The sequence below is a fragment of the Vulpes vulpes genome, chromosome 5, assembly GCF_048418805.1.
Source record: "Vulpes vulpes isolate BD-2025 chromosome 5, VulVul3, whole genome shotgun sequence".
Classification (NCBI taxonomy): domain Eukaryota; kingdom Metazoa; phylum Chordata; class Mammalia; order Carnivora; family Canidae; genus Vulpes; species Vulpes vulpes.
This window is the reverse complement of record NC_132784.1, coordinates 80,892,264-80,917,249: the sequence shown is the minus strand read 5'-3', so window position 1 is coordinate 80,917,249 and position 24,986 is coordinate 80,892,264. Positions and strand designations below refer to the sequence as shown.

At 42.1% G+C, this 24,986-nt stretch overlaps 2 protein-coding genes across 8 annotated transcripts in view; one reads left to right on the top strand and one right to left on the bottom strand.

Moving 5' to 3' along the window:
• PAX6 (paired box 6) overlaps window positions 1–4,294 on the top strand; it is a 29,244-nt gene extending 24,950 nt beyond the window's left edge. For 3 of the 7 annotated variants that reach the window (XM_026012780.2, XM_072759055.1, XM_072759056.1), the window contains 2 exons: window positions 2,272–2,422; window positions 3,137–3,368. In XM_026012780.2, coding sequence (XP_025868565.1) covers window positions 2,272–2,422; window positions 3,137–3,222 — 237 coding nt within the window. In that variant the 3' untranslated portion in view covers window positions 3,223–3,368. Of the gene's footprint in view, window positions 1–2,271; window positions 2,423–3,136 lie in introns of all 7 variants that reach the window. The other 4 variants (XM_072759054.1, XM_026012778.2, XM_072759053.1 and 1 more) reach the window with 2 other exon arrangements.
• Window positions 4,295–9,226: 4,932 nt separating this feature from the next.
• The window catches only part of ELP4 (elongator acetyltransferase complex subunit 4), a 240,991-nt gene continuing 225,231 nt past the window's right edge, over window positions 9,227–24,986 (bottom strand). Inside the window, exon 10 of the mRNA XM_026012786.2 lies at window positions 9,227–9,868. Coding sequence (XP_025868571.1) covers window positions 9,737–9,868 — 132 coding nt within the window. The 3' untranslated portion in view covers window positions 9,227–9,736. The remainder of the gene's footprint in view (window positions 9,869–24,986) is intronic.

Genomic DNA, 24,986 nt, shown 5'->3' with positions numbered 1-24,986 from the left:
CTCATATTAATGAATACATAACCGGTGTACACATTTTGGATATTATTTAGAGTATATGTGATAAACTAGGGAGGAAGGAGAAAAGGATCAGAAATAAGATTTATATTTGCATCGTAGGATATACTTTAATACGGAGGAACAATGAGTTTTCTCTCTGTATCTTACAATAAGAAAAGGGATAGAGGTATTTGCTAAAAGTTTAGCGTGTCTTTGTGACGTCATTACATAAATGATGTAATGCGTCTGTGGCACTCCTGGCTGCCTGGCTGCGTTGATGTTCTTCACTTGGTCTAACAACCTGCCTCTACTCTCAGCTCTGTGGAGAATGCTTATCAGCTCCTCTGCGTGCAAGGCCCTGTCCTGGGCTACTAGCCCTTTCTGATGGAAGTTGCGTGAGGCAGGTGGGGTTTACTACAACTTTGGAGCTGGATGGATTCTTGATGGAAAAACAAACAAACAACAACAACAACAACTGATCTTTTGGTGGGCCTTCTATAAAGTAGGGCCTTCCATGGTGACTTTCCCAGGACTCCTGTTTGTGCGTACCTGGAAGGTGCCGGATGGTGAGAGACTGGCCAGCCTGAGCCCCTGCTGGAAAACAGTGCTGGGGTTCCACAGACTGTTTACTCACCACTGAACGTCTTTTGACGAATTTAAACTCCAGATAACAAAGAAACAAACAAAAAAAATAGATGTTTCACAGTCTTCAGACTAAAATAGGAGCAGCTAGGGAAGCAACTTCAGAGGAATTATTCACATGTTGATTTTTATTGCATCTGGATATTAACGGCCATAGATCAACTAATATATGTTAAGGAATTAAAGGCCCATTGGTTGGTGTTACTGCAACTGCTTTGGAATTTTCCAGAAGCCAGGTTGCTTCCAGGAAATGATTTTGGGAATTAGAAACAAATGCAAGCTGAAATACTGGCAGGGCCCCAGAGGCCTGGTTGCCTCTTTGAACGTGATGTTCACAGTCGTCCTCTGACTAGAATAAGGCAACTGAATGTCTTGTTTGGTCTTGCAAATTATGGCAACATCTTGGTTTCTGCCAAGACAACAAAATTTGTATGTGAGAAAACACTTAGAAGCAGTTACATAGGTGCTGCCACTCTACTAAGGTCGTTTCCACCTATAGACTGGTATGGGGTCCATCTATTTCAGACACTAACTTTTGAAAGTTACACAACTTATCTAAAACAAAATAAAGCATAAGAAAATGAAAAAGTTATTAGTAATTCCACCTTTCAGAGAAAATGTACTTTCTGAATTTTGGAGTTGCGGGGCGGTGCTGGTCTGTCTGTCCATCAGTTCATCCTGTTAACCAAAAATCTTCGACCATTTTGCAAAGGGTAGGTGTCTTCCTCTGAACCTTCTCTAGTGTGTCCCCCTTTCTGAGATGGTGAATCTTGAAAAGTTCAACATTTCTGCAGTTTGCAGAACAGAGTAGTGCTATCATCTCCCTTCTTCCTGGCATTAGGTTTCTATTAATTCCTCCCAATCTTGCTGGCCTGGCATAGCTCCGTGTGAGCTCCTGAGGGATTTTTGTCTCAGCTCTGTGTATCTCTTATTCACCTAGGAGAAAGTGAATAAGAAACCTCTTCAATGTCCCCAGTCCAGACACTTAGAGGGTAGCAACCCAGTTTTACGGATAAAACCGAAACTGGGCTTTTAGATCTATAAGGAAGTCACAGCTAATTTTTAGGAGAGGGCTAGATGTTTACTGACACTTCTGACCATTTTAATCTGAGATCATTACTGATCTGCTTCTTTAAAGAATCTTTAATCTCATAAGTCCAACCATGAAAGGCTCCCAGGGACTCTGAAGCCTACTTTATAGAGAACTCTTCCCACAGTTCTCTGCCCAAAGCTTGAGATACAGGATTTGGGGGTCAGTAGATTCCCAACTAGATTGGATTTGCAGGAGAGGAGGTGTGTTTTAATGCAAGTCCTCATGCTGTAGCTTCTCTGGAGATGCCAGCAGAGGTCCAAGATGAAAGTGGACAAAAACCGTATTAATTTTATGGGGAGTGCCAACCATCTGGCTAGACAGTTGTCTGAACGTATAGTCCTTTTAGGCAACTTCACCCTAGCGGTGGGCAGTGTGGAAGGACTGGTTGGGGGCCCGATCATCAGGCTATCATACTGAATATACGAGGGCGTCTTCAATGATCAGACTGGTTGGCACAGCTCCAGGGGTGGGGCGGGGGGCTGGGGATGTGGCTGTGTGACGTGCTGCTCAGTAACTATTGGTTTGCCTTTCTCTCTCAGCCCCCAGTCCCCAGCCAGACCTCCTCGTACTCCTGCATGCTGCCCACCAGCCCTTCGGTGAACGGGCGGAGTTACGATACCTACACGCCCCCCCATATGCAGACCCACATGAACAGTCAGCCAATGGGCACCTCGGGTGCCACTTCCACAGGTGAGCCGCCCTTCTCTGCGGGCCGCACGGGGAGGTGCGGAGGTGGCCTTTACAGCTTCTTTTGCCAGGGGGGACCTCCCTCCACTGAAAGTTAACCTTAAGAGAAACCTCCTGGCTTCGTGTGATGGCGTGTTTTAACTCTTTGCTGCTAGTTCTCTGGGGGAAAACTGATCAAGGGGGAAATTCAGTCAAGCTAGTTAGTAACTTGATACCAGGTAGACAACAAGCAAAGTTGTTTTTCCTGAATTTCGTCATAGAAGTTGTATGTGAAGGCAGGGCCTGAGAATGTAAGTTTTCTGGAGAGGGGTTATTAGCCAAAGCTCAATGGCAAGGGCCCCAGAGTGAGCGGATGGTGGGCTTTGTCAGAAGACTGCTCTCCCTCCCTGCTCCTCCGTGCCTTTCCTTGCAACCGAAGAAGTACTGTATTGGCTTTCCAGAAAGAGTTCTATTGCTGAAGTTCCTAACATCCAAACAGATGGAGGTTTTTTGGTTTTGTTTTTTCTCTCTTTTGTATGGGAGGACTTGGGATCGAATAGATACGTGTAAACATGTTACCTGGTTTCGGAAGGGGCTACTCCGTTGGTGTATTTTTGGAGATACCTTCAGAATGTTAGAAAGTATTAGAGATTTTTTTTTTTTTATCTATAAGTTCATAGTCCATGCTTGTCTCTCAAAGGGAATTTCTACATGGCTATTTCTTTCATCCACTTCTAGGACTCATTTCCCCTGGTGTGTCAGTTCCAGTTCAAGTTCCTGGAAGTGAACCTGATATGTCTCAGTATTGGCCAAGATTACAGTAAAAAAAAAAAAAAAAAAAAAAAAAAAAAAGAAAAAAGGAAAAAAGAAAAAGAAAAAAAAAAGAAAAAAAGTAAAAAAGGCTATATTGTGTTAATTCAGTCAGTGACTGTGTGGACACCACAGTTGGGCGTTCAGGACGGAAAGAAAAATGGCTGTTAGAAGCACTTCAGTTCTGCAGTTGTGTCCTGTGTTGTACCACTGGGGAATGGACTTGAAACAAGGACCTTTGTATCCAGAAGGCACGATATCACTTGGAACAAATCTTCATTTTGGTATCCAAACTTTTATTCATTTTGGTGTATTATTTGTAAATGGGCATTTGTATGTTATGGAAAAAAGAACAACCTAGACTGGATGGATGCTTGATCTGTGTTGGTCATGAAGTTGTTAAGAAAAAAAAAAAAAAAAGGAAACCATGATCAACAAGCTTTGCCACGAATTGAAGAGTTTTATCAAGATATATCAAATACTTCTACCCGTCTGTTCATAGTTTATGGACTGATGTTCCAAGTTTGTATCATTCCTTTGCATATAATTAAACCTGGAACAACATGCACTAGATTTATGTAAGAATTATCTGTTGGTTTTCCAAAGGTTGTTAACAGATGAAGTTTATGTGCAAAAAAGGGTAAGATATAAATTCAAGGAAGAAAAAAGTTGATAGCTAAAAGGTAGAGTGTGTCTTCGATAAAATCCAATTTGTTTTATGTCAAAATGTAAGTATTTGTCTTCCCTAGAAATCCTCAGAATGATTTCTATAATAAAGTTAATTTCATTTATATTTGACAAGAATACTCTATAGATGTTTTATACACATTTTCATGCAATCATACCTTTCTTTTTTGGCCAGCAAAAATTAATTGTTCTTAGATATAGTTGTATTACTGTTCACAGTCCAATCATTTTGTGCATCTAGAATTCATTCCTAATCAATTAAAAGTGCTTGCAAGAGTTTTAAACTTAAGTGTTTTGAAGTTGTTCACAACTACATATCAAAATTAACCATTGTTGATTGTAAAAACCATGCCAAAGCCTTTGTATTTCCTTTATTATACTATTTTCTTTTTAACCTTATAGTGTGGTGTTACAAATTTTGTTTCCATGTTAGAGTATCATTCTAAACCAACGGTTACTTTCATACATACTCTAGTTCTTAAAGAAATAATTCTTATCATTTCATTAATTAGAAATGTGTTAGGAAGAAAGCTCCACTCAAAGCTGTGTGTATAGATCAGTGCCCATCTGTACCCACAACATACATATAAATGGTCACATTCCCCAGCTAGCCATTTAGTTCAAAAACTCAGTCTAGAAATAATTTAAAAATGCAACAAGCTATTAACTAGGAATTGTCTTTGGAATTAGGGCTGGCATTTTCAATCTGGGCAGATTTCCATTGTCGGCCTATTTCAACAGCGATTTCACTGAAGTATATTCAAAAGTAGATTTCTTATACAAGACTCTCTGAAAGCTGTCGCCTTTCTCAAATAGGTCCTCTCCCTTTTCTCTCTCCCTCCCCTTTGCACAAGAGGCATCATTTCCCATTGAACCACTACAGCTGTTCCCATTTGAATCTCGCTTTCTGTGCGGTTGTGGATGGTTGGAGGGTGGAGGGGGGATGTTGCATGTCAAGGAATAATGAGCACAGACACATCAACAGACAACAACAAAGCGGACTGTGACTGGCCGATGGGAGCTAAAGGCCTTCAGTCATTGGCAGCTTAAGCCAAACATTCCCAAATCTATGAAGCAGGGCCTATTGTCGGTCAGTTGTTATTTGCAATGAAGCACAGATCTGATCATGTTTAAAGTGGCGGCACGCAGGGCAGGGGTGCTTGAGCCCAAGCAAAGGATGGAAAAAAAATAAGCCTTTGTTGGGTGGAAAAGGCCTGCCTGGACCTTTATTTCTGTCTGTTTGGTGCAACATATAAGTCAATATAGATAAGTTCTCCTCTGCGAAGTTCAGGCAGAGGCTGGGGGTCCTGGCAGCCTGGCTGAAATGCTTGCAGAGGCAGAAACCTCCTGGGACAAAGACACACGTCCACTGAATTGTACTCTGCTCTTTTGTTTTGTTTTGTTTTGAATCCCCAAAGGCAAGTGGTCAGAAATATAGAAATTAATTGGGAGGCTTCAAAAGAAGAGCCTTCGGGTTCAACATCTACTGTTTCCTGGGGGAAGGGACTGCTCGCGAACACAGAACTGTGACTCAGCCGCGTGGCATGCTGCGTATCAGTCACTTTATCCCACCAGAGCTGCTGCACATTCAGAGATGCCTTCCCGGGCGGACTGCAGTGTTTACGTGTGTGCATCTAGGTGTGTTCCTTGTCAGCCTCCACCGCGCTCGCACACGCGCGCCGTTGGTGCCGTGGTGCGTGCAGATGCTTCTCCTCCTGACGTTTTGCAGCCTCTAGTCCCCGAGGGACACGTGCCCAGGGAGCTGTGTGGTGCGGGCTGCAGCTGCTGGCTGGCTTGCTTCTTCCCCGTGAGAAGGGACCCCTTCCAACTGGCTGCGATCTGGGCCAGGGTCAGGCAGCCAGGGCTGGCCCACGGCTCTGTTGTGTCCACGGCGCCGACTCTGGACAACTGGGTGCGGTGCTTCGGGTGCAGGAGCCAGGAAGGGGAGAAGGGGAGTGTTGCGGGAGCGGAGCGGAGGGGGGGGTCCCCGAGGGTGGGCATGCCAGCGCGGGGTGCAGCCTCGTTGCCCCCGGAGAAGCGGCTGCTCAGCTGCAGAAGCTCGCTGGTCCAGCAGGACAGAGGCGGTCCTGCCTTCTGCCTTCACCCTAGGGAGGCAGGCAGTCCTCCCGAGTGGAGCTCCAGGCACCCTCCGGGCCAGCATGGCAGGCGCTGCTTGCAAGCCGTGCCCGGGACGTGGCCTTTCACTCGCTGTTGAAATCATTTATTTTTATTGATTTACTGATCTAGGTATATTTATGTATTTATCCACGGGAGTGCTGCCGGGATGCTGTGATGCCATCTTCCAGGATGGTGACCACCTACCTACGTGTGTTGTCCTCAGGAGGATCGCAACACTGACAGCCTGTGATTTTTCTACAAACTTGACTTAGGAAGACCAGGTGAACAGAAGTAGAGCTGAGCGTTTGAATAAGAAACATTCAAATTACTGAGTAAAAAAACCCCTGCTTTTTACTACAGTGAATTTCCATAATATCATCCCCCCACCCTCGGCCCCACTCTGCAAAGCTGGGCCTCCTAACTCTTAACTGGTAAACAACTGGCTTCCTGATGTGGCCCACAGAAGCATTTCTGCCTACCTTTTCCCCACCCCAATCAGAACCAGGCTTCCTAAAATTCACTTGTACAGTATTAAGATTTAGCCTTGTTTTGTGAGTTTTTGCCATCTTTGGATGGTGTCTGTATTCTGCTTATTTCTTTTTGCACTGGGCCTCAATGGGAACACAATTACAAAAAAAAAAAAAATGCTTTTCTTCTCTCTATAATGTATGGCTCACTGAGGCCAAACACAAATTCTTCCCTTTTCTGTTTCTGGAGAATAAACCTCATCTGTGGCATTTTTTTTGTTTCTGTTTTTGTTTGGCCCGGTCCTGAAAGATTTCACTGTTCATTTTTGAAGTTCAAAGTGCAAGTTCTTAGAGTTAGTATTTAAGTTTGCTGGTGTTGATGGTGACTATCTTTGGAAAGCACTAACGGGATGTTTTAGAAATGACATTCATAATGGGCTCTAAACAAATGAATAGGGGTCCCCCCCTTCCCTTTTGTGTATGTGTGTGTCTGATTCTTTAAAATTAAAAGACAAGGAATTGATTGCATGCAGAGAGTGTTGCTTCCTTTTGAAGTTTTTTTTTTTTTTGGTCTACTGTTAGTATTTGCCTGGAGGGAGAGATAAAATATAAATGGAAGAGGAGGAAGACAAATGTGGAAATTGTCTGGTGGCGGCTAAACAGAAATTCAGAAGGTCTTAAAACCTCAGCACCTGAGAGCAGGGTGCGGTAGTCAAAATATTGACCTCGTGTTAAAGAAAGGCACATCCAGTGTAGGAGATGAATACTATATAGGGTTATGAAGATTTAGAAACATTTAAAAGATGAGGACATTTCAAATACTATGTTTGGCACTGTTACTTAAATATTTATATCTCTGAGACAAGCTGATGATTGAAAAAAAAAATCTGTTCAGGGAGTTCATAATGTATCAAAATGATCCGCATACCTACTGTAGCATTACTGAAGACCAGTATTTTTGGGTAGTAAATGGTTAGCATATGGATAATTGATCATGTTTCCAGAGGAAAGGACAACACATTTTAGAGTGCGTTTTTATCAGAGGAGAACAAAAGTATACATCCCTCTGTAGCTTATTTTCACAAAGCCTGCCTACCTACCTAGTGAATCAGAACAACGAAGCACATGGATCTGAGTTTTGGAAAGTCCAGCTGTTATTATTGTTTAACATGCACTTTTACTGAGTTCGAAAAGTTTGTTATATTTAAGGGTTCAAATATGCACATTCAATTTTTATAGTATTTATCTATTTGTGAAGCATATATTAACTAGTAATTGAGTGTTAATTTTATAGACATGGCAGCCAGGGTAGTAAATCAATGACCTATTAAGTATTTTTGACAAGTAATTTACATATCTGATGACCTCACATTTCCTTTTCAGAGTCAAATGCTATATAATTGTTTCGCTGTGTGTTTGTATAAAATGAATCACAACATGGTAAGAAAAAGGTTAGAGTTATTAAAATAATAACCCAACTAAAATATTCATTTGAATTTATTCAGATTGTTCATAATGCTTTCAAAGGACATAGCAAAGCTTTTGTGGAGTATCTGCACATTATTTATTATCTATGGACTAAATTGATTTTTGGAAGTTGCTTTAAATTTTAAAAGCACCTTTGCTTAATATAAAAGCCCTTTAATTTTAACTGACAGATCAATTCTGAAACTTTATTTTGAAAAGAAAATGGGGAAGAATTTGTGTCTTTCGAATTAAAAGAAGTGAAAAAAATAAACCAGACATTCTAAAAAAATAGAAGAAACCTGATTTTTAGTACTAATAAAATAGCGGGTGACAAAATAGTTGTCTTTTTGATTTTGATCACAAAAAATAAACTGGTAGTGACAGGATATGATGGAGAGATTTGACATCCTGGCGAATCACTGTCATTGATTCAATTATTCTAATTCTGAATAAAACCTGTATACAGTGTGTGTTTATGCTACAGTGGGTTTTTTTTTTAAGTGACTGACATTCATCATATTGGTTAGACAGTTTTAAAAACCTAGTCTTTGTTTTCTACAATGTTGTCAAGAACAAATAAAGTATAATTTGTGGTGTATTACAAGCAAACTGCTTAAAAATGCTAGTTATAACTGCTTCAAGATTTATTCTAACATATCTGAAGATGCATTTTAGAAATTCAGTTTCTCCTAATGGATTGTTAAGCAGCTCTTTAAAAAACTGAGATACTTTCACTGCAATGCAAGTTACTTTTTAACCTTCACTTTTTGTCTATTTGTCAAAAGCTTTGAGAATATGGAAACAGGATTCAAAAACCCAGTGTTTTATAAGGAAACTGGTTCGATGTGCTATATGCCCCCCAATACGTGTCTGCGTGGTTCTAAATGTGCATACCCAACCAGTGTTCCCAATTCACCAAGGGTTTACCTGATGCAATGGAAAACTGACTTAGTTTCCATTTCCAAACTATCAGTTTGCTACTTTGCCTCAGACCTATGTTCTGCAAAAACATCTCACCAAGCTTCAAAACATGCTTTTCCCCCAGCATTAATGTAGCTGTCAGTTTGAATTTCAATTCTGAAATATGCCTGTTGACGTAATTTCATAGTGCTGACTTCAGTTGTTTAGGATTACTAAACAGGAGACCATCAACTTCTCTTTCTATGCTTTCTGTCACTCAAGCTCTTTATATTTATTAACTACTATGGCAGACTACTGATCTTCAATGGCATCTTAATCCCAAAATATTTTGTATTCATCAATTTAATAACAGGATGCATAAATGCAAATTCATTTTATTAGAGCCTTCATACATTAGCAAGTGAGTTTTCCACTTAAAAAAAAAAAAAAACAACCTGGGCATTTTCTGGTGGCAAGTGACTTTTCCAGAAATAGACAGACACTCTTGTTCGTACGCGGTTACGAATTTCATCCTGGTTTATACTACCTGCTGCAATAGGCACTGACTGCGAACGAAATGCCTTAATGCGCGGACACCCGTGACCACTGCGAGGCACTTGGAGCTTCTGATGCTTTATTCAAAAATGAAATTACCTGTTTTCTCTAAAGAGGGCCGAAAACAACTCTTAAACTGAAAAGTACTTTTGCTGTAGTCTTTCCGGCTAAGGAGTCGGTTTAAGGAAAACGAAGCACGGTGGCCTCGTTCCGCAATCCGGACTGTTTTCCGAGGACTGGAGGGTCAAATCGTTAGGACAATATTTACCTAAGCTATTAGCGATCGTAATGAGAGTGTCCTAGAATCCCGCGTGCAACGGCTAAGGAGTGATCGCTAGAAGTCCAGGTGCTTCCTGCCTCCGGCCATCACGCCACAGTCCGGGCCCAGCAGCCTAGAGGATGCTGCGGGAATCTGTTTGCTCGAGCGGCTCACTGTGTCTGACAAGTCTGGAGGCAAATGCAGCCGCTGCAGCAGAAGATTTCAGGAGGAAAGGAAGAAGAAGAAGAAGAAGAAGAAAAAAATTAATTTTGCTTTAGCTAGTGCACTTCAGAATACAATATTATGCTCTGTTGATCAGCATTTAGTCTTGCATGTGAAATTCCTGCTAAAACAGTTCCTTCAGACCGAAACCCGCTGTAATCACATCTTATTCCTCCCAGGTTTTTATAGACTATAGTCATGGCACACACTGGGCCAGGAAGCTTCAGCTGAACGTCTCCAGAGTCCAGACCTAAATGTGCTCAGATTCCCCTCATTCGGGTCAAGATGAGAACACGTAAATGCACAAATAAAGGCGCAACTTGAGAAATGACACTTTTGTCGTAATGGTGGGGTTGTTGGTGGGCTTTATTTTTGCCAGGGCTCCAAAATGCTATTTTTAAAGTGATGGTAGCTTTTCAGCAATTATGGATTCCTGCAAATGCTTGTTTCCCTTTGTCTATTAAGTTGACCTGATGGGGCAGCCCTGGTGGTACAGCGGTTTAGCGTCGCCTGCAGCCCAGGATGTGATCCTGGAGACCGGGGATCGAGTCCCACGTCGGGCTCCCTGCATGGAGCCTGCTTCTCCCTCTGCTTGTATCTCTGCCTCTCTCTCTGTGTCTCTATGAATAAGTAAATAAAATCTTTAAAAAAAAATAAGTTGACCTAATGATTCTATTTCAAGGCTATATACTTTCTTTAGGGACTTACAATTTTTGTAGAAATACTGACATAATGAAAAAAAAAAAAGATACCCATCGAAGGATCAGTATTTTTTATATACCCAGGTAAGTCAGCTCTGACATCTGTTTATGGTCTTGGTAAGTTTGTTTCAATGTATGACACTGGTCATGTCTTCAAAAGTACAGTGTGGCTTTGAACATCTCCCCATCTTAACTGTTTTTCTGCAGATAGAGGCTGATTCAAGCAGATGCACTGACTGACCATAATTATACAAACAGTTATTGTAATTAGGGAGAAATATTCATATTTCAAAAGAACGTTTTTTGGTTTTCAAAAGGATCTCTATCAAATTCCTTTAACTATCAGTGCTCCCAGCCTATATAATTTTCACAAAAATCCAGATTGAAAGGAACATGTCTGCTGTGTGAGGCAGAGTGGGTGTGGGAGGCTAAAGGTAAGTGAGGTAGGATGGAGTGTCCGCTGATGACTAACCAAAGCCTTACAGGAGTGAAATGACCTGGAGACAACCTATCTGAAACTCTTCATTTGGAAAACTCCCTATAATATGGAAGAAAAAAAAAAGATGAAAAAAGCAGAACTATTATTATTATTATTATTATTATTATTATTTTGGTCAAAATACCATAACCTATAAGCATATGTTCTGGATAATTTCTTTCCTGGGAAAAGGCTTGTTTAGTGTCATGTAAACACAAACTGTGTGCAGCAGATCAAAATATTTTAAAACAATTAAAAATTTTTTTGAAAATACTCTTCTTTGGTTTCAGTTTCCCTGTACTTAGTTTTTAACACAAATATATCCAGAATGGAAGACACTATTATAGATACATGATCAACAAAGATGTTAGGTCAAGAAAAAGCTGTCATATCCATAAAGTAATATTCGTAGAGTAATACTCATTTGTATCCACATATTAAATAGCTAAATGTCTATTTCTTGAATGATTTTTAAAAAGCTCAAATAAAGACATACTTGTTCCTTTGTTTCAAACAAATTTTTCATTTTTTCATAACCTGTTTTTTGTTTTTTTTTCCTCAGAAAGGATTTCAGGCAGAAATGAAAGCATGAAAGGCTCAGGAATCTAAAAGACATGCATCACTCTAAAGTCTGAGGTTATGAATGTCTTTGCAGTGTTAACTCTATCAGTGCTCATGTGAAGAAACTGGAGAGAAAGAGACATTTAATTATTTATTTAACCTTCATTTTTTTAAAAAGATTTTATTTATTTATTCATGAAAGACACAGAGAGGAGAAAGAGACATTTAATATGTCTGAACTTTCATGTTTCTTTAAGATCCTGTAGTTACTATTAATGAGCAAAAGAAAAATGCCTGGGATACAGGCATGATCTGAAGGTTATCTGGAACTTCAAGAAAATACACCATAAAAAATGTGTGTGTGTGTGTGTGTGTGTGTTTGTGTGTATAATTTTGGTGGGACCTCATAAGGATTATGTCAGATGGTGATTAGGCTATTTAGGAAATCAACTGGACTCAACAAATATTTAGAGTTTACTCAAAGTAAGGTGAATAGAGCCCCTTCCCCATTATCCAGGAACATGAGTAAAGACAAGCACACTGGTAACCATCAGAGTGAGCACTCCAAGTTATGTCTACAAGAAGGGAGAGACAAAGCAGAAACCAGGTGGGGGAAGGGGAGAAGAAAGCCTCATGGAGATGGCCTAGGTATTAAATTATGAATGGATTCTGACATGTAGAAATGGTGATTTGCTTAACAGTGGAGCTGATACATCTTCACGATGCTTTCGGGTGAAGGGTCATACGGTCCTGATAATCGAAATGAGGAAACTAGTGTAGTTGTTCAGAACCAGCAGAATACAATTTATTTTAGGAGCTTACCTATTTGCTAAAAATTTCTCTTCCTCTGCTTCTCTAGGCAATGAACCTGAGCCAGTTGGCCGAAAGCCCTTCATAGCAAAAGTAGCTAAATGTGACGTGTGACATGCTTGGAAATCTTTCAGGTTGAATGGGTTTGAAGAAAAGTCAAATATCATTTGTGTGTAACTTGTGAGCACAAAAATTTTGGTTGATATGGTTAAATGTTTCTAACCAAATGCTACATTGTAAACGCCAGTTGTATACTTCTGTCCTTTGAAGGAGCCCAAGGATGGCTTTTGGAAACATGTGAGTGATTTTGCCAGCTTGGTTGATTGTTATTTGAATGAGCTTATGACGCGCTCTAAATTCTCAAGCAGTGGGTTGTGTTTTCTTCCTTTATGAGCCTCCCTCTGTGCGCCATGTCAGTGCGATGTGAAGCAGTGAGGAAGAAGGAGAGATCAGGTTCCAGGCTTGCCAGGTGTGTCAGGGACTTTTCCTTAGAGGCTTCCAAAGCATTTACACACTTGACATGTAAATGTTCAGATGCTGCTGTACCCCAGATCTGTCTTCTGAAAAAATATGCTGTAAGATGCTCTGCATAGCATGTGACCTCCTTTAGACTAAAGCTGAGAGGCTGTGGGGACGTACAAACTTCCAGACCTTGAGGTTTCACTGAGTAACGGTTTAAATAAAAACCAGACTATTAAAAAAATACCATACCATTTTCAACCCTGGAACCTAAGTCAAGATATTCATCCTTCTCATTTTATACCGGGGGTTCTGAGGCAAGGGCCCAAAACACAGCTCACGTCTTGAGTGGATATTTTCCCCACCTGGTTTTCTCTTCCCAGATTCCGGGAGGAAGGGATTGTGCTCGAAACACAGGACATGCATATCTGGCTGTCTGCCTATTTTTCCCATTAATGCCCTGTCTAAGATGATGATTTCCATGCAGGCGAAGGGATTTGAGAAAGATGTGACAAGCCCCAATGTCTCACAGAGGCCTAGGTGATTTGCAGTGATCCCACTGGATTAATGGGGCCTTCTTCTCTGGTGCTACAAGGTGGGAAACAGTGGGGAAACTACCCTGGCAGACGAGGGGAGCTGCTGCCAACAGGCACCCTTAGGCCCATAGGAAGCACTGGGCCAGAATAAAGTAACAGCAGCAGGGGTGCTGTGCTCTGCAGCTCTGGGAGGTACCAAGCTGAGCCACTTTGAGATTTTTTTCTCCTCTGCCTACATCTCTCCTTGTTGGGCTTAGCCACTGCCTGTATGTTGTTCCTTCTTGAGTCAGCAAGTAAATGGGTCCTTTAGACACACAGGACTGGATTTCCTGGCTCCACAGTTTCCCTTCCTAATTCCTTTCTCCCAGCCTGCCAGACCCATGCTCAGCACTCACAGTTCCCAGACAGAAGGGGCAAGACAATGAATGTAGATTACACCTGGATTTGAGACAAATTGCAGGTAAATGGCTATTAAAATAAGCTTAATCAGTTTATATTTTCCATATTTTGCCGAGCCCAAACCACCAGGCACTGTTTGTTTTCTATTTGATGTAGTACATTTTAACCCTTCACAGATGAATAGGGTTGTTTTAATCCTTTTTATATTGACATTTCCTGAACAGTCACACTTTGCATTACTCAGATTCACAGAAATCAGTGTTAATATCTCAAAATACTTTAAAAAATTTTTATTTTTTCATTCATGAAAGACACACAGAGAGAGAGGCAGAGACTCAGGCAGAGGGAGAAGCAGGCTCCATGCAGGGACCCAGATGTGGGACTCAATCCCAGGACTCCAGGATCACGCCCTGGGCCGAAGGCAGAAGCTCAACCACTGAGCCACCCAGGCGTCCCTCAAAATACTTTCTAAAAGATTTTTCTTTTGTTCTTCAAAACACAGCCAATTTTTAAATTTTTTTGTTTATGATTTTTACTTTTAAGTAATCTCTACACTTGATGTGGGACTTGAACTTACAACCCCGAGATCCAGAGTCTCATGCTTTACCTACTGAGCCAGCTAGGCACTCCCATAGCCAAACTCCATGAAAACTTGTAAACACCTTAGAACTTACAGGTTCTGCACTGGTCACTTAACAGAGGCAGCCAGTGAAAGTCTGATACGTCCTTCCGTCTGTCTCTCACTCTCAGTGTGACCCTGGACAAGTCAGTTCTTATGTTTAAGTCTCAGTGTCCTCATCTATGCCAGGGGGATAATTCTCCTTTCAAGGGACTGTGGTCAGGCTGCTCAAATGAGATGCAGAAGTAGTCCCCACAGTATCAAGGAGTAATTTATGTCTCTTCTTGCTCCAAAAAAGAGGTTGAGATGGATTATCAAAATATATATGGTTCGACGAGATAAAAAATAAGTGAGTTTATTAAGGCAAGGAAACCTGCAAATGTAAGGAACAGCACATACTTAAAAACACCAACAACAGAAAATCGGACTTGGCCAGCGGGTCTCACTCACTACACTGAGGCCCCTGCATTGCGTGTGCATTGCCCTCTGCTGTGGCCCAGGAAAGAAATTAGAGGAAACTGCGATCACAGTCCTGGTTTCTGGAAAGATTTAAGAAGTCTAAACTGTTTCCCTTGTACTTAGTAACGCAGTAGTGAAAATGGGGCAGGTCAGGTGCCTAGCTTCTGGGCCAGCGAAAATACGCAGGGCTGTGTAGCAGGGGCCATCTGGGGTCCACCTTATTTTAAAAAGCGGTTCTTTGTACATGTCTTTGCTGCTGACAAAAGAACTAATGTCAGAAACTGAAGCTTCTCTACTCGAGTTTTAAAAGCATCTCCCCTTCTTTACGCGATGAAGAAAAAAAACAGATTAATAAAAGACATGCTGTCTTCTTCCATTTTAGATTCTTTCAAGAGCCGTGGGGTGCCCTCACCTGGAGGGGGGACTGGCCGATTATTTCTGAAGCCACACTGGTTACGAGGCACTGCTGCGAGTGGAAAGAACCAGAGTATGGGCTGAGCGCTGGAACAGAGCCACGCTCCCACCTCCTCCGCCACGGGGCTTAAAGAAGGTAGAGGTTTATTCCTCTCCCACTTTATCTCCAGAAGTAGGCAATTCCGAGCTGCGAGGACAGGTCTGCCATCCTCAATAGGCTCTTGGAGCCAAGGCTGAGGCTTTTGCTTTCTCTCTGCTGGTGGGAAGAAGGGGCCAAGAAGGCAGGATCTGGAAGCTGGACACTTCACTTGCGCTTGTGTCCGGAACTTGGCCAGGGCCACCCCTGGCTGGCTGCAGGGGAGGCTGGGAGATGTTGGGAGATGTGCAAAAATGTTCAGCAGATCTATTCCTACGGAGGATGGAGCAAATGGGGATGGGAACCCCCCCTCTCCCCAGCAGACAGCCACAGTTTCAAGAAGGGCCAGAGTGAACCGATGGGCGCCAGAAGCACCCTCTCTGCCTGTGAGCTTTGGGGGACCTCCTGGGGCTCCACTCCCCTGTTCTGACCAGGGAAATGCACACCTGGCGCCTCTACTAGTGCAGGGGGTATGCTCTACACAGAAAAAGGGGAGGGTTTCTTGGAGACGGATGCAGCAGGCTTGATATATTCATCATCATGGGGTGGCTATTATTTCTTCCCAAGATTTTAGAGTGTTGGTTCAAGTTACAAAACAAATCAGTGCCATATGCTATTATGTAATTATAATTTATTTATTTATTTTTTTTAAAGATTTTATTTATTTATTCATGAGAGACAGAGAGAAAGAGAGAGGCAGAGACACAAGCAGAGGGAGAAGCAGGCTCTACACAGGGAGCCCAACGTGGGACTCGATCCCAGGTCTCCAGGATCATATCCTGGGCTGAAGGTGGTGCCAAACCACTGAGCCACCTGGGCTTCCCTGTAATTATAATTTATATATTAAATTCTATTTACACTGTTACACGTATTCCATCGTGATTACATCACTACAGTGTAATGTTATATTGCAATTATTCTATATCAGGTTAGCATTTTGCAACGTGGAAGACGCATCTGCCTAATTTTGGTAAGTTTTGCGTTACTTCTCATGTAGGAGTAGGCCAAGAGAAACGATGCCAGAACCAGTTTTTGCTCTTTTTGGATTGGTAAGTGTACATTTGGTAGTGGCTGAATGTGTCTGGAAAAAAATTCTCCCAAACATGGTCAGGTTTTAAGTTTTAGTTTAAAATGCATTTCACTCTCAGATTAAAATTGTTTTATTGTGTGTCATAATTATACTATATCCTTTGAATTGAAAACAATTCATTTGGTTCTTCCTGATTGATCTGAAAATTAGACAAAATTTCAGAGCTGGCATATTGCATACTGGCTGCCCATTGAAAAATGCTCAGGTGTGCAATTATTTTGACCGTCAATTATATCTGACAGTATTGTCTTGCCTCCAAACTCACCTCTCTGAAAGCAGATTGTGAAGAACTCACTTGTCTAAACAAAAGTGTGATTTGTGAAAAGGCATGTGTCTGTGGTAGATATTGCTAGCTTACTCTCAATATCTATTCTCTTCCTTTGCAGTCAGTAAAAGAATCTTCGAATATTAGTAAGGCACATGGCCTCCCAGAATAAAGGTCACATTTCCCAATTTCCCTTGCCAATACAATAGATAAGCCTGAGTGACTAAGTTCTGGTCACTTCATCTTCAGCTATGGTTAAGTTTAGGGTCAGATCTCTGTGTGTGTGTGTGTGTGTGTGTGTGTGTCAGGGGGGTTTACTTCCCCTTTCCCCCCCCAGTGGCGAGAAGGCCACCATCCTGGGCCCTGATCCACCCTTCCTCGTGGGGTGAGGGACCTGCCCCTTATTTATAGGACATGCTCTGGGTATTCAGAATTCAGAACTCCCTGCCCAAATGTCTACAAAGTCTGTGCAGGTCTATCCTCCAGGTTTGTGCCTCAAGGGTAGATCATACTGTCTATGTGCACACCCCGGGGTCCCAGGAACAGCCCAGAGACTGGTTTGTGTGGCGTGTAGATGGAGTTCGGATGTGCAGGATGCATGTCCCCAAGCATCTGCACGTGGCCCTGTGTGTGGAAAGGAGACAGGTGTGGGAAGAGAAAGGGGGTGGACTGCAGGCCAAGTTTCCCTAGGTCTCTGGGTTCTAGAATGGAACCCACACCCTAAATTTAAACTTGGCTTTCCAGGAAGTTGTACTTGTGAAGGAAGGAAGATACTGCATATTTCATGGTTTCTTGGCTTGATAGCTTCAGGTTATTTAGGCATATAATAATTATGTGGTCTAGGTTGCACAAATGCTAGGGGCCAGCCTCACTCCTCTCTTCCCACTGGCTGAAATGTGGACTTGAGGGTGGGTACTGAAACAGCCTTTCTGGACCATCAGTTGGAAGCTATGCATTGAGGAGGGTACGACAAAATGAGAAAATTAGTTTAAGGCTTCGCGATACCATCTGGCCACACAAAGACACTGGGTCACTAATTTGGGCTTTACAGTGAGACATAGGTGAGCTTCTATATTATTTAAGCCACTGTGTTTTCGGATGACTGCAATAACGGCCTAACCTGTGTCCTCTATGCAGAATTTGGTGTCTGCAAAATGGAGTGCTTGTTCTGTAATGTAAATGGCTTAGTGGTTGGAAAGTGGGTGGAGAGGTCAGAGTGCAGACTGGAAGGCTGGTGACCCTTGTTTTTTTTTTTTTTTTTTTTTTAAGATTTTATTTATTTATTTATTTATTTTTTAATATATTTTTTTCTTTATTTATTTATGATAGTCACAGAGAGAGAGAGAGAGAGAGGCAGAGACACAGACAGAGGGAGAAGCAGGCTCCATGCACCGGGAGCCCGACGTGGGATTCGATCCCGGGTCTCCAGGATCGCACCCTGGGCCAAAGGCAGGCGCCAAACCGCTGCGCCACCCAGGGATCCCCAGGGATCCTGTAATGACTGTGATAACTTGGAAGGTACACAATATACCTCCTGATCGGTGGCTCCAGGCGAGTGCTGGGGAAATTCAGGATATTGTTGCGTTAGATGCTTCTTGCCACTTTCGGCAAAGTTTTTTTTTCTTTTAAGATTTTATTTTTATTAATTTATGAGAGAGAGAGAGAGAAGCAGGCTCCATTCAAGGAGCCTGATGTGGGACTCAATCCTGGGTCTCCAGGATCAGGCCCTGGGCTGAAGGCGGTGCTAAACTGCTGAACCACTGGGGCTGCCCTCAGCAAAGTTATTTATAAAAGAGAAAGGAACTAGAGCTAGAGAATTTGGAAGAAGGGTCAGAAGGGACCACACCTCTTAAAGGAGGTGCTCTGCCTGCAGCCCAGAGTCTAAACTGATGAAAGGCTTGGTAATTTGGGGCCTCAGAGGACCGAAGAAGCCCACCTGTTTCTGCCCTGCACACTGAAGCAGGCACCCATCACAGGAGATGCCTGGGCCCCTGTGCCTTGCTGAAGTACCCTCATTAAGGGACTGGCAACCAAATTGGAGCCAGCTCAGAGATGAAAGTCACATGAAGGGTACTGCCTTCCCTCTTAAGTTATTTCATTTTATTTTTAAAGATTTTAGTTATGAGAGAGAGAGAGAGAGAGAGAGAGAGAGAGAGAGAACAAATGGAAGCAGAGGGAGAGAGAGAAGCAGATTCCCTGCTGAGCAGGGAGCCGGATGTGGAGCTCGATCCCAGGACCCCAAGACCATGACCTGAGCAGATGCTGAGCTCACTGAGCCACCCAGGCGCCCCTCAGAGTCAAGCTACTTACTGACAGAGTGAGAGGGATGTGGGTAGAACAGAGAGGCCACAAAATAAGACTCAAGTCTTAGAAAGTAACAGTTCTGGTGGACAAGCATCCATTCCAACCTCCAGAGGAGGGAAAGGTGTGAATTGGGTTTCTCGAATTCAGTGCATTGGTACTAGATTTAGAAGGTGGAAGAGAAGCTGCTCTGAGTACTACAATTCACAAGCACTACTGCAGGGACCTTTTTTTTTTTGCATCAGTATTCCAGTGACTGGTCAATACCTTCATGGGAGTTGAGAGGCAGGTGCAGAAGTGGAGGCCAGACCAGTGTTTTACTTGCTTCATGGGGGTTAAGGAATATTGCAGGGGTAGTAGTGAGAACCTACCAACCCCAAGAGTACAGCACAGAGGTGTGAGCTTGCAGCCAACAGTCCTAATGGTGGCCTCCCAATTCCTCACCTTCCTGAGAAAGCAGCAGTGTCCCTGAGGGCCAGTTTGGTGGCAAGTCCCTATAGCCCTTCCAATTGTCTCACTAGCCTCCCAGTTTTCTGGTATAAACTCTCCTCTGCATAAAATAATTTGATGCAATTGGTTTCCTGCAGCTGAATCCTAGAACTATGTCCAGACAACTCTTTGGCTGTGATTACTTGCATGTTGGACTGAAGGGAAGTGAACAGACTGGGAGCCCTTGAAAGTCTTGATGGGATTGTATTGCCAAAGAAATCACAAACCTGGTAAAAAGTCTATGATTATTCAACTCCCAAAATAATTTTAGGTCCCCAAACCTGAACTATCAACAAGTGGGCTGCGAAAACTGGGCAGCCCCCCAGAAGCTTTCCCTCTGGTGGTGATGTTGTGTAGCCACGAAGGATCATGGGCAAGGAATAACATCCTAAAAGGATACGGAGGATAATGGACAAGGAAGTTCCTTCCAAGGAGCAGCACTGGGGACTACAAAGTGGGTTGAAGTCCTCCACTGCCAGGGCAGAGGATTCGTGGTTCCTAGCAGTAGAATTCTCCCCTCAGCTCACCCACGAAGAGGCAGTAAGTGTGCGGGAAGAGGGCTGTGCATGGATATTTGGGTTCCGTGGATTGTGGCAGAGACTGATGATTATCCTCCAGTAGCTATGCTCCCTTTTCCCTTTGGTAGAAGAACTCTGGAATAGGCGGCCATCCTGAATAAAAACTCTATTTCCATGCTCCCTTTCAGCTACTCGTGGATCACATGACCAAATCCGAAGAGAGCAGGAGTGCTGTTGCAGCTTCAGGATACTAGAATGGAATTTGAACTCAGGCAGCCTGGCTTCGAAGTCACATTCTTATTCGTTACTCTACGTGCCACAACTTTTCTAAGTATTAGAGACAAAACTGAACAAAACTGGTAAAATCCCTGCTGATTTCAAAGAACTTATAACTTCAGAAAGGGACAATACATAGACATTTATATGACTCAAGGGAAGATAGCAAACATATAGGAAGGCAAACAGATAATTCAGATTGAGAGAGGTGCTTTTAGGGACACAAAACACGGCAATATGGTATGGGCAGGGGTGGTAGTGCCTTATTTGGTGAAGGCCTTTCTGGGGAGTACATTTGAGCTAAGATTTTCAATTTAGAAGGGACTTTGAAGACCTGGAAAAAGAAGTTTCCAGGCAAAGGTGATGCAAAAAACGCAAAAGCCTTAAGGCAGGAATAAGCTTGGTATGTTTGAAGGACAGGAAAAAAAGTCAGCTTTTCTGAGTAGTCAACAAACAAGGGAATGGCTATGAGAAATTTGGCTTGGTCGGTAGGTATCAGATTGTGTAGGGTTTGTAAGTGACTTGGACTTAATCCTTAGAGCAAAGGGTAGTAAGGGAGTGATGTAAATTTATTTCTCTGAATAAGAGGGCCATCTCACCCATATCCTTACAAAACCATGCACAGACATTTTTAATAACAGAAAACAAGAGCTGCAGACAGATATGTCCTATTAAAGACAGAATTTTCCAAAAGGTGGTGTATACTTGCTCTTTTAGATCCTGTTTTCTTCTGATTCAGAAGAAATATTCTATCTCCTAAGTGACCCACATTATCTTCTTATTCCAATCCTCCTCCTGTGGGGAGTGGTGGTTCCCAGTCTCATGCCAAGCAACATGAAGATGCTAGCTGGAGTGGCTGGGCCCCGTGTGATGTGTTCATGGAGGAGAAACTCCGGCAATGTTTGTGGGGATGGTTTGCTAGGTTTAATCCTCTTAAAATGTGAGCCAGAATCTTTTGGACAATACAGTCATAAGAATACCACCAAGTATCAGTCCCAATGTTCCTGAACTTTCAGACACTTAAGATATGGGGGACTCATGTTAATTTCCTCTTTTATTTCATATATTGACAAACTAGATTACCTCTAAAGAGTTTTGCTTAAAATGTTTTTACCTTCCAAACTAAAGCCAGTATCTTTTTTTTCCTTTTGATTTCTTCTTTGCACATTGTATTCTCATTAATGTTCTGACATGAGTAGGACTGAAAAGAAATCATCTAGTATGTAATAGAATAAGGTGGCTTAAACTTACCTAAATTTGGACAAGAGAAATGCTTGAAACAACTCCCATTAGCTTCTTCTCTGGGATAAAGGGATGGGATGGATAAGTCACGCACGGCCACTATCAGCCCTGGGATCCCCTGCTTGTGAACCACTGCCTAAACAAGGCTCTCCATATCTCCCCAACTGACTCCCTTCCATTCATCTTTCCTTAATTGTGCACAGGGCTTCTCACTCTGGCAATCTTTTTACTGGTCTCCAACTGCTGCTTACCCAAGGCTTGTGTGGCTCTGGAACACACAATGCAGGCAGGAGCATATAAGCTCCAGAGTGCGTAGAATTTGAATTAAGCTTCAGCAGGGCCAAGCTGAGAGATGCTTGAGACCTAGGGCCTACTGCTGCTATGGCAGTAAATGGAAGAAGACTGGGATCTTCCTGTGCACTGACTGTGTCATTTTGATAGGCTCTTCAAGCTTGCTTTGTCCAGGAAGCCCCCTTTCTACCCTCTACAAGTGAGGAAACATTAAGGAGCAACATTTTAGGTATGAACCCTCAGGTGGCTTAACGGTAGATAGTAAGACATTTTAAGAACATACAGTGTTTTCAAGCTGATGCTGAGCCTGGAAAAAAAAAGACTACTTCTTTTAGAAATGAATTCCAACTACTAATTAGATGAGAATTTCTTTTTATCTCCTTTTTTCTTTTAAAGCATCTGGAAACTATTTTGGAGGTGGCAAAAGGTAACATTCCCTTTGTTTTTGTCTACTAGAATTTAAACTAATGTTTGCTCCTTACTATAATCTGAAACCTCTGACTCAGTAAACTGTGAGCAGATAAATGTGTGTGTAAACTCAAGGTTGATCTCTAGATCCCACAGATTTTACGAATCACAGCAGATCCGCTATTCAGTTTAGGGACTGGCAGAGGTATGAGTGATTGGTTTATGCAACAGATGAATTCTGACATGGGAACAAGCAGAAATCAGGGAATTCTGAAATCAGATAATTGCCTAAGTTATGATATTAATGTCAGCCCACTAAATGACTCAAAATTGCCAGCTTTTGACGAACACTCCTTTTGGAAATGTGGTAATTGCACACATTTTTTTTTTTTTTGTATATAAGTACAGCATATGTAAAACATATATTGATTTGCCCTTGGCCGTCCACGAGTAAGTCCTGAGAGCATAATGGCCAATGTGTTCGCTTGCATAATGCCCCACAGCGTATGCAGAACATCGCTCCCCCAAGCCCTGAGATGGGGGATGAAGTGCTCAGTGGAAATGGCAACGTCAAACATCCCGACGGCATTCCATCTCCCAACTACTCTTCAGATACTCTGAGACCCCCACATTGCAGGGTCTGCTAGTTCCTGGGGATGAAGAAAGAATTTTTAATGGGGCCAAATGTAGGTGTTTACAAGGGGGAATTGTTGTTTTTTATTAGGAGCTGCCTTATGTTCAATAGTTGTATTTACTTTGTCAAGCTAGCCAGAATTAGAAATCCCCATTGCTAGGCAGCCTAGAGCGCCTGCGAAGTATTTCTGGGCATTCAGAACTGAAGCATGTGCTGCCCAAAGGCAGGTTTCATTACAGTGTGTTATTGAGTCCTCCTTCGTCCCCCCCTCCCCCCACACCCCCAGATCGCAGAGCTTCTATAACAGGAAATCTTGGTTACTTTATGCTGAAACATATTTACATGACTGAAACACGACAATTAGCACATTTGTAAAGCTTGAGGGATAGGCACACTTTAATGGTTTTTTGAAGTAGGCTGATTTCCTGGAGCTTTTAATCTTATTTTATTTTGTTCTGCATGCATGAACAAGTTCTTCTTTACTATAGGTATTTGACAGAGTCTACCTGGTATGAAAGTGAATGAAAAGAAAATTATACAAAAATTAACTTTATGTTTTTATCTTTGTCAAACTGTTCCTAACTTCTTTTACCAGTTCAGTGTATGTTGAGGGCTGCACTCTTATTTTTGACACATTGTGTTAGCTTTTATACAAAGGCAGTTAGGAAGTATGTTTTGGGTTTGACAAAATGAAACGTAGCTTTCTCTATAACCCACTGTGTAAAAACTTTTCACAGTGGACCAAAAGTATCAATCACAGCCCTGATTCATTCTTCGTGTTCAGATCAGATAAAGGTATACTCTCCTAGGTGGTATACGCTGTACTTGCTCCAAACTTAAATTAACACTCAGGTGGTATTAAGTAATATTACTTGGTAAGTGCGATTATGTGTGTTTGTGGGTTTGTGTGTGGATGCCCTCTTATACATATCAATATGTAACATGGCGAGGTTATCAGGGGTATTTTGACATCTTTTAAGTCTATAGATCAATTACTGAAATCTTGGTAAAATTCAGAAAAAAACCCATTCATATCAGAGCCCTCTAAGATAAAATGAAAACTTCCACTTTCCCTTTGCTCTCTGAAAGCATGCTAACCCTGGAAGCCACCCACCCCAAGTCTCACTTAAAAGTTTATGGCAAATTTACAAATTACACTGGCTTCAAATAGTCACCCAGTTCATCTATCTCCACCCTCCGTAGACCTCCCTCCTCACCAGTTTCAAAGGGAGCTCGGTGAACAGACTGGGCAAAGCCAGAGCCCTCTCTCTACATGCCTTAGGGCAGTGATGGGGCAGCGCCAGACGGAGCGCTCTAGCTGAGGGACACAGATGAGGGGTGAGGACATAACTCCAAAGAGTAACTCTGCTGAAGTGACTTCACAGAGAAGTAAGCAGAGAATCAATTTAGTCTTAGATAGAAAGGCTCTCTAAGAATAAGGGGAAATAAAGTTAAAGGAAATGAAGCAAATAAAGCAAGAAAAAAAATACTGATGACCAGAAAAGAGCAATATATTTGTGAGTATATAGATAAATGATTGTGCCTACTTTTAGGGATTTTTTTTTCTTTGTTTACTTGGCTTAATGAAAATGTATATTTCTACGGAAATGTTAACAAGAGCTAAGTTTAATTTTCACATGACTGATTTAGAAGTAATTTCTCATAGAGATTATTTTCTGTTCTTCAAAAACTCACTTGCTTTTATATGTGGAGTATTTCTTCCCCCACCACTTAACTTTACCACTGCGCCAAATCTTTTTACAAGGAGGTCTGAAAAATCTTCAAAATGTAGAACCGACAACCTGATACACCGAATTGGCTAAGGTTTTCATTGTAGAAGGAAGAGCCACTCTGGTTCAAGTAGAAACTCTGAAGTTTGCTGTCATTTCAGCCAGGGTCTGCAGGTATGCTATGGGAATATTCCTTTGGTATTTGTGAAATTGCACTCCAAAATTAAATAAAGGAGGGGGGTGATTTTGTAATTGTTATGTAGGGTTAATTCTCTAAGCTTTAAAGA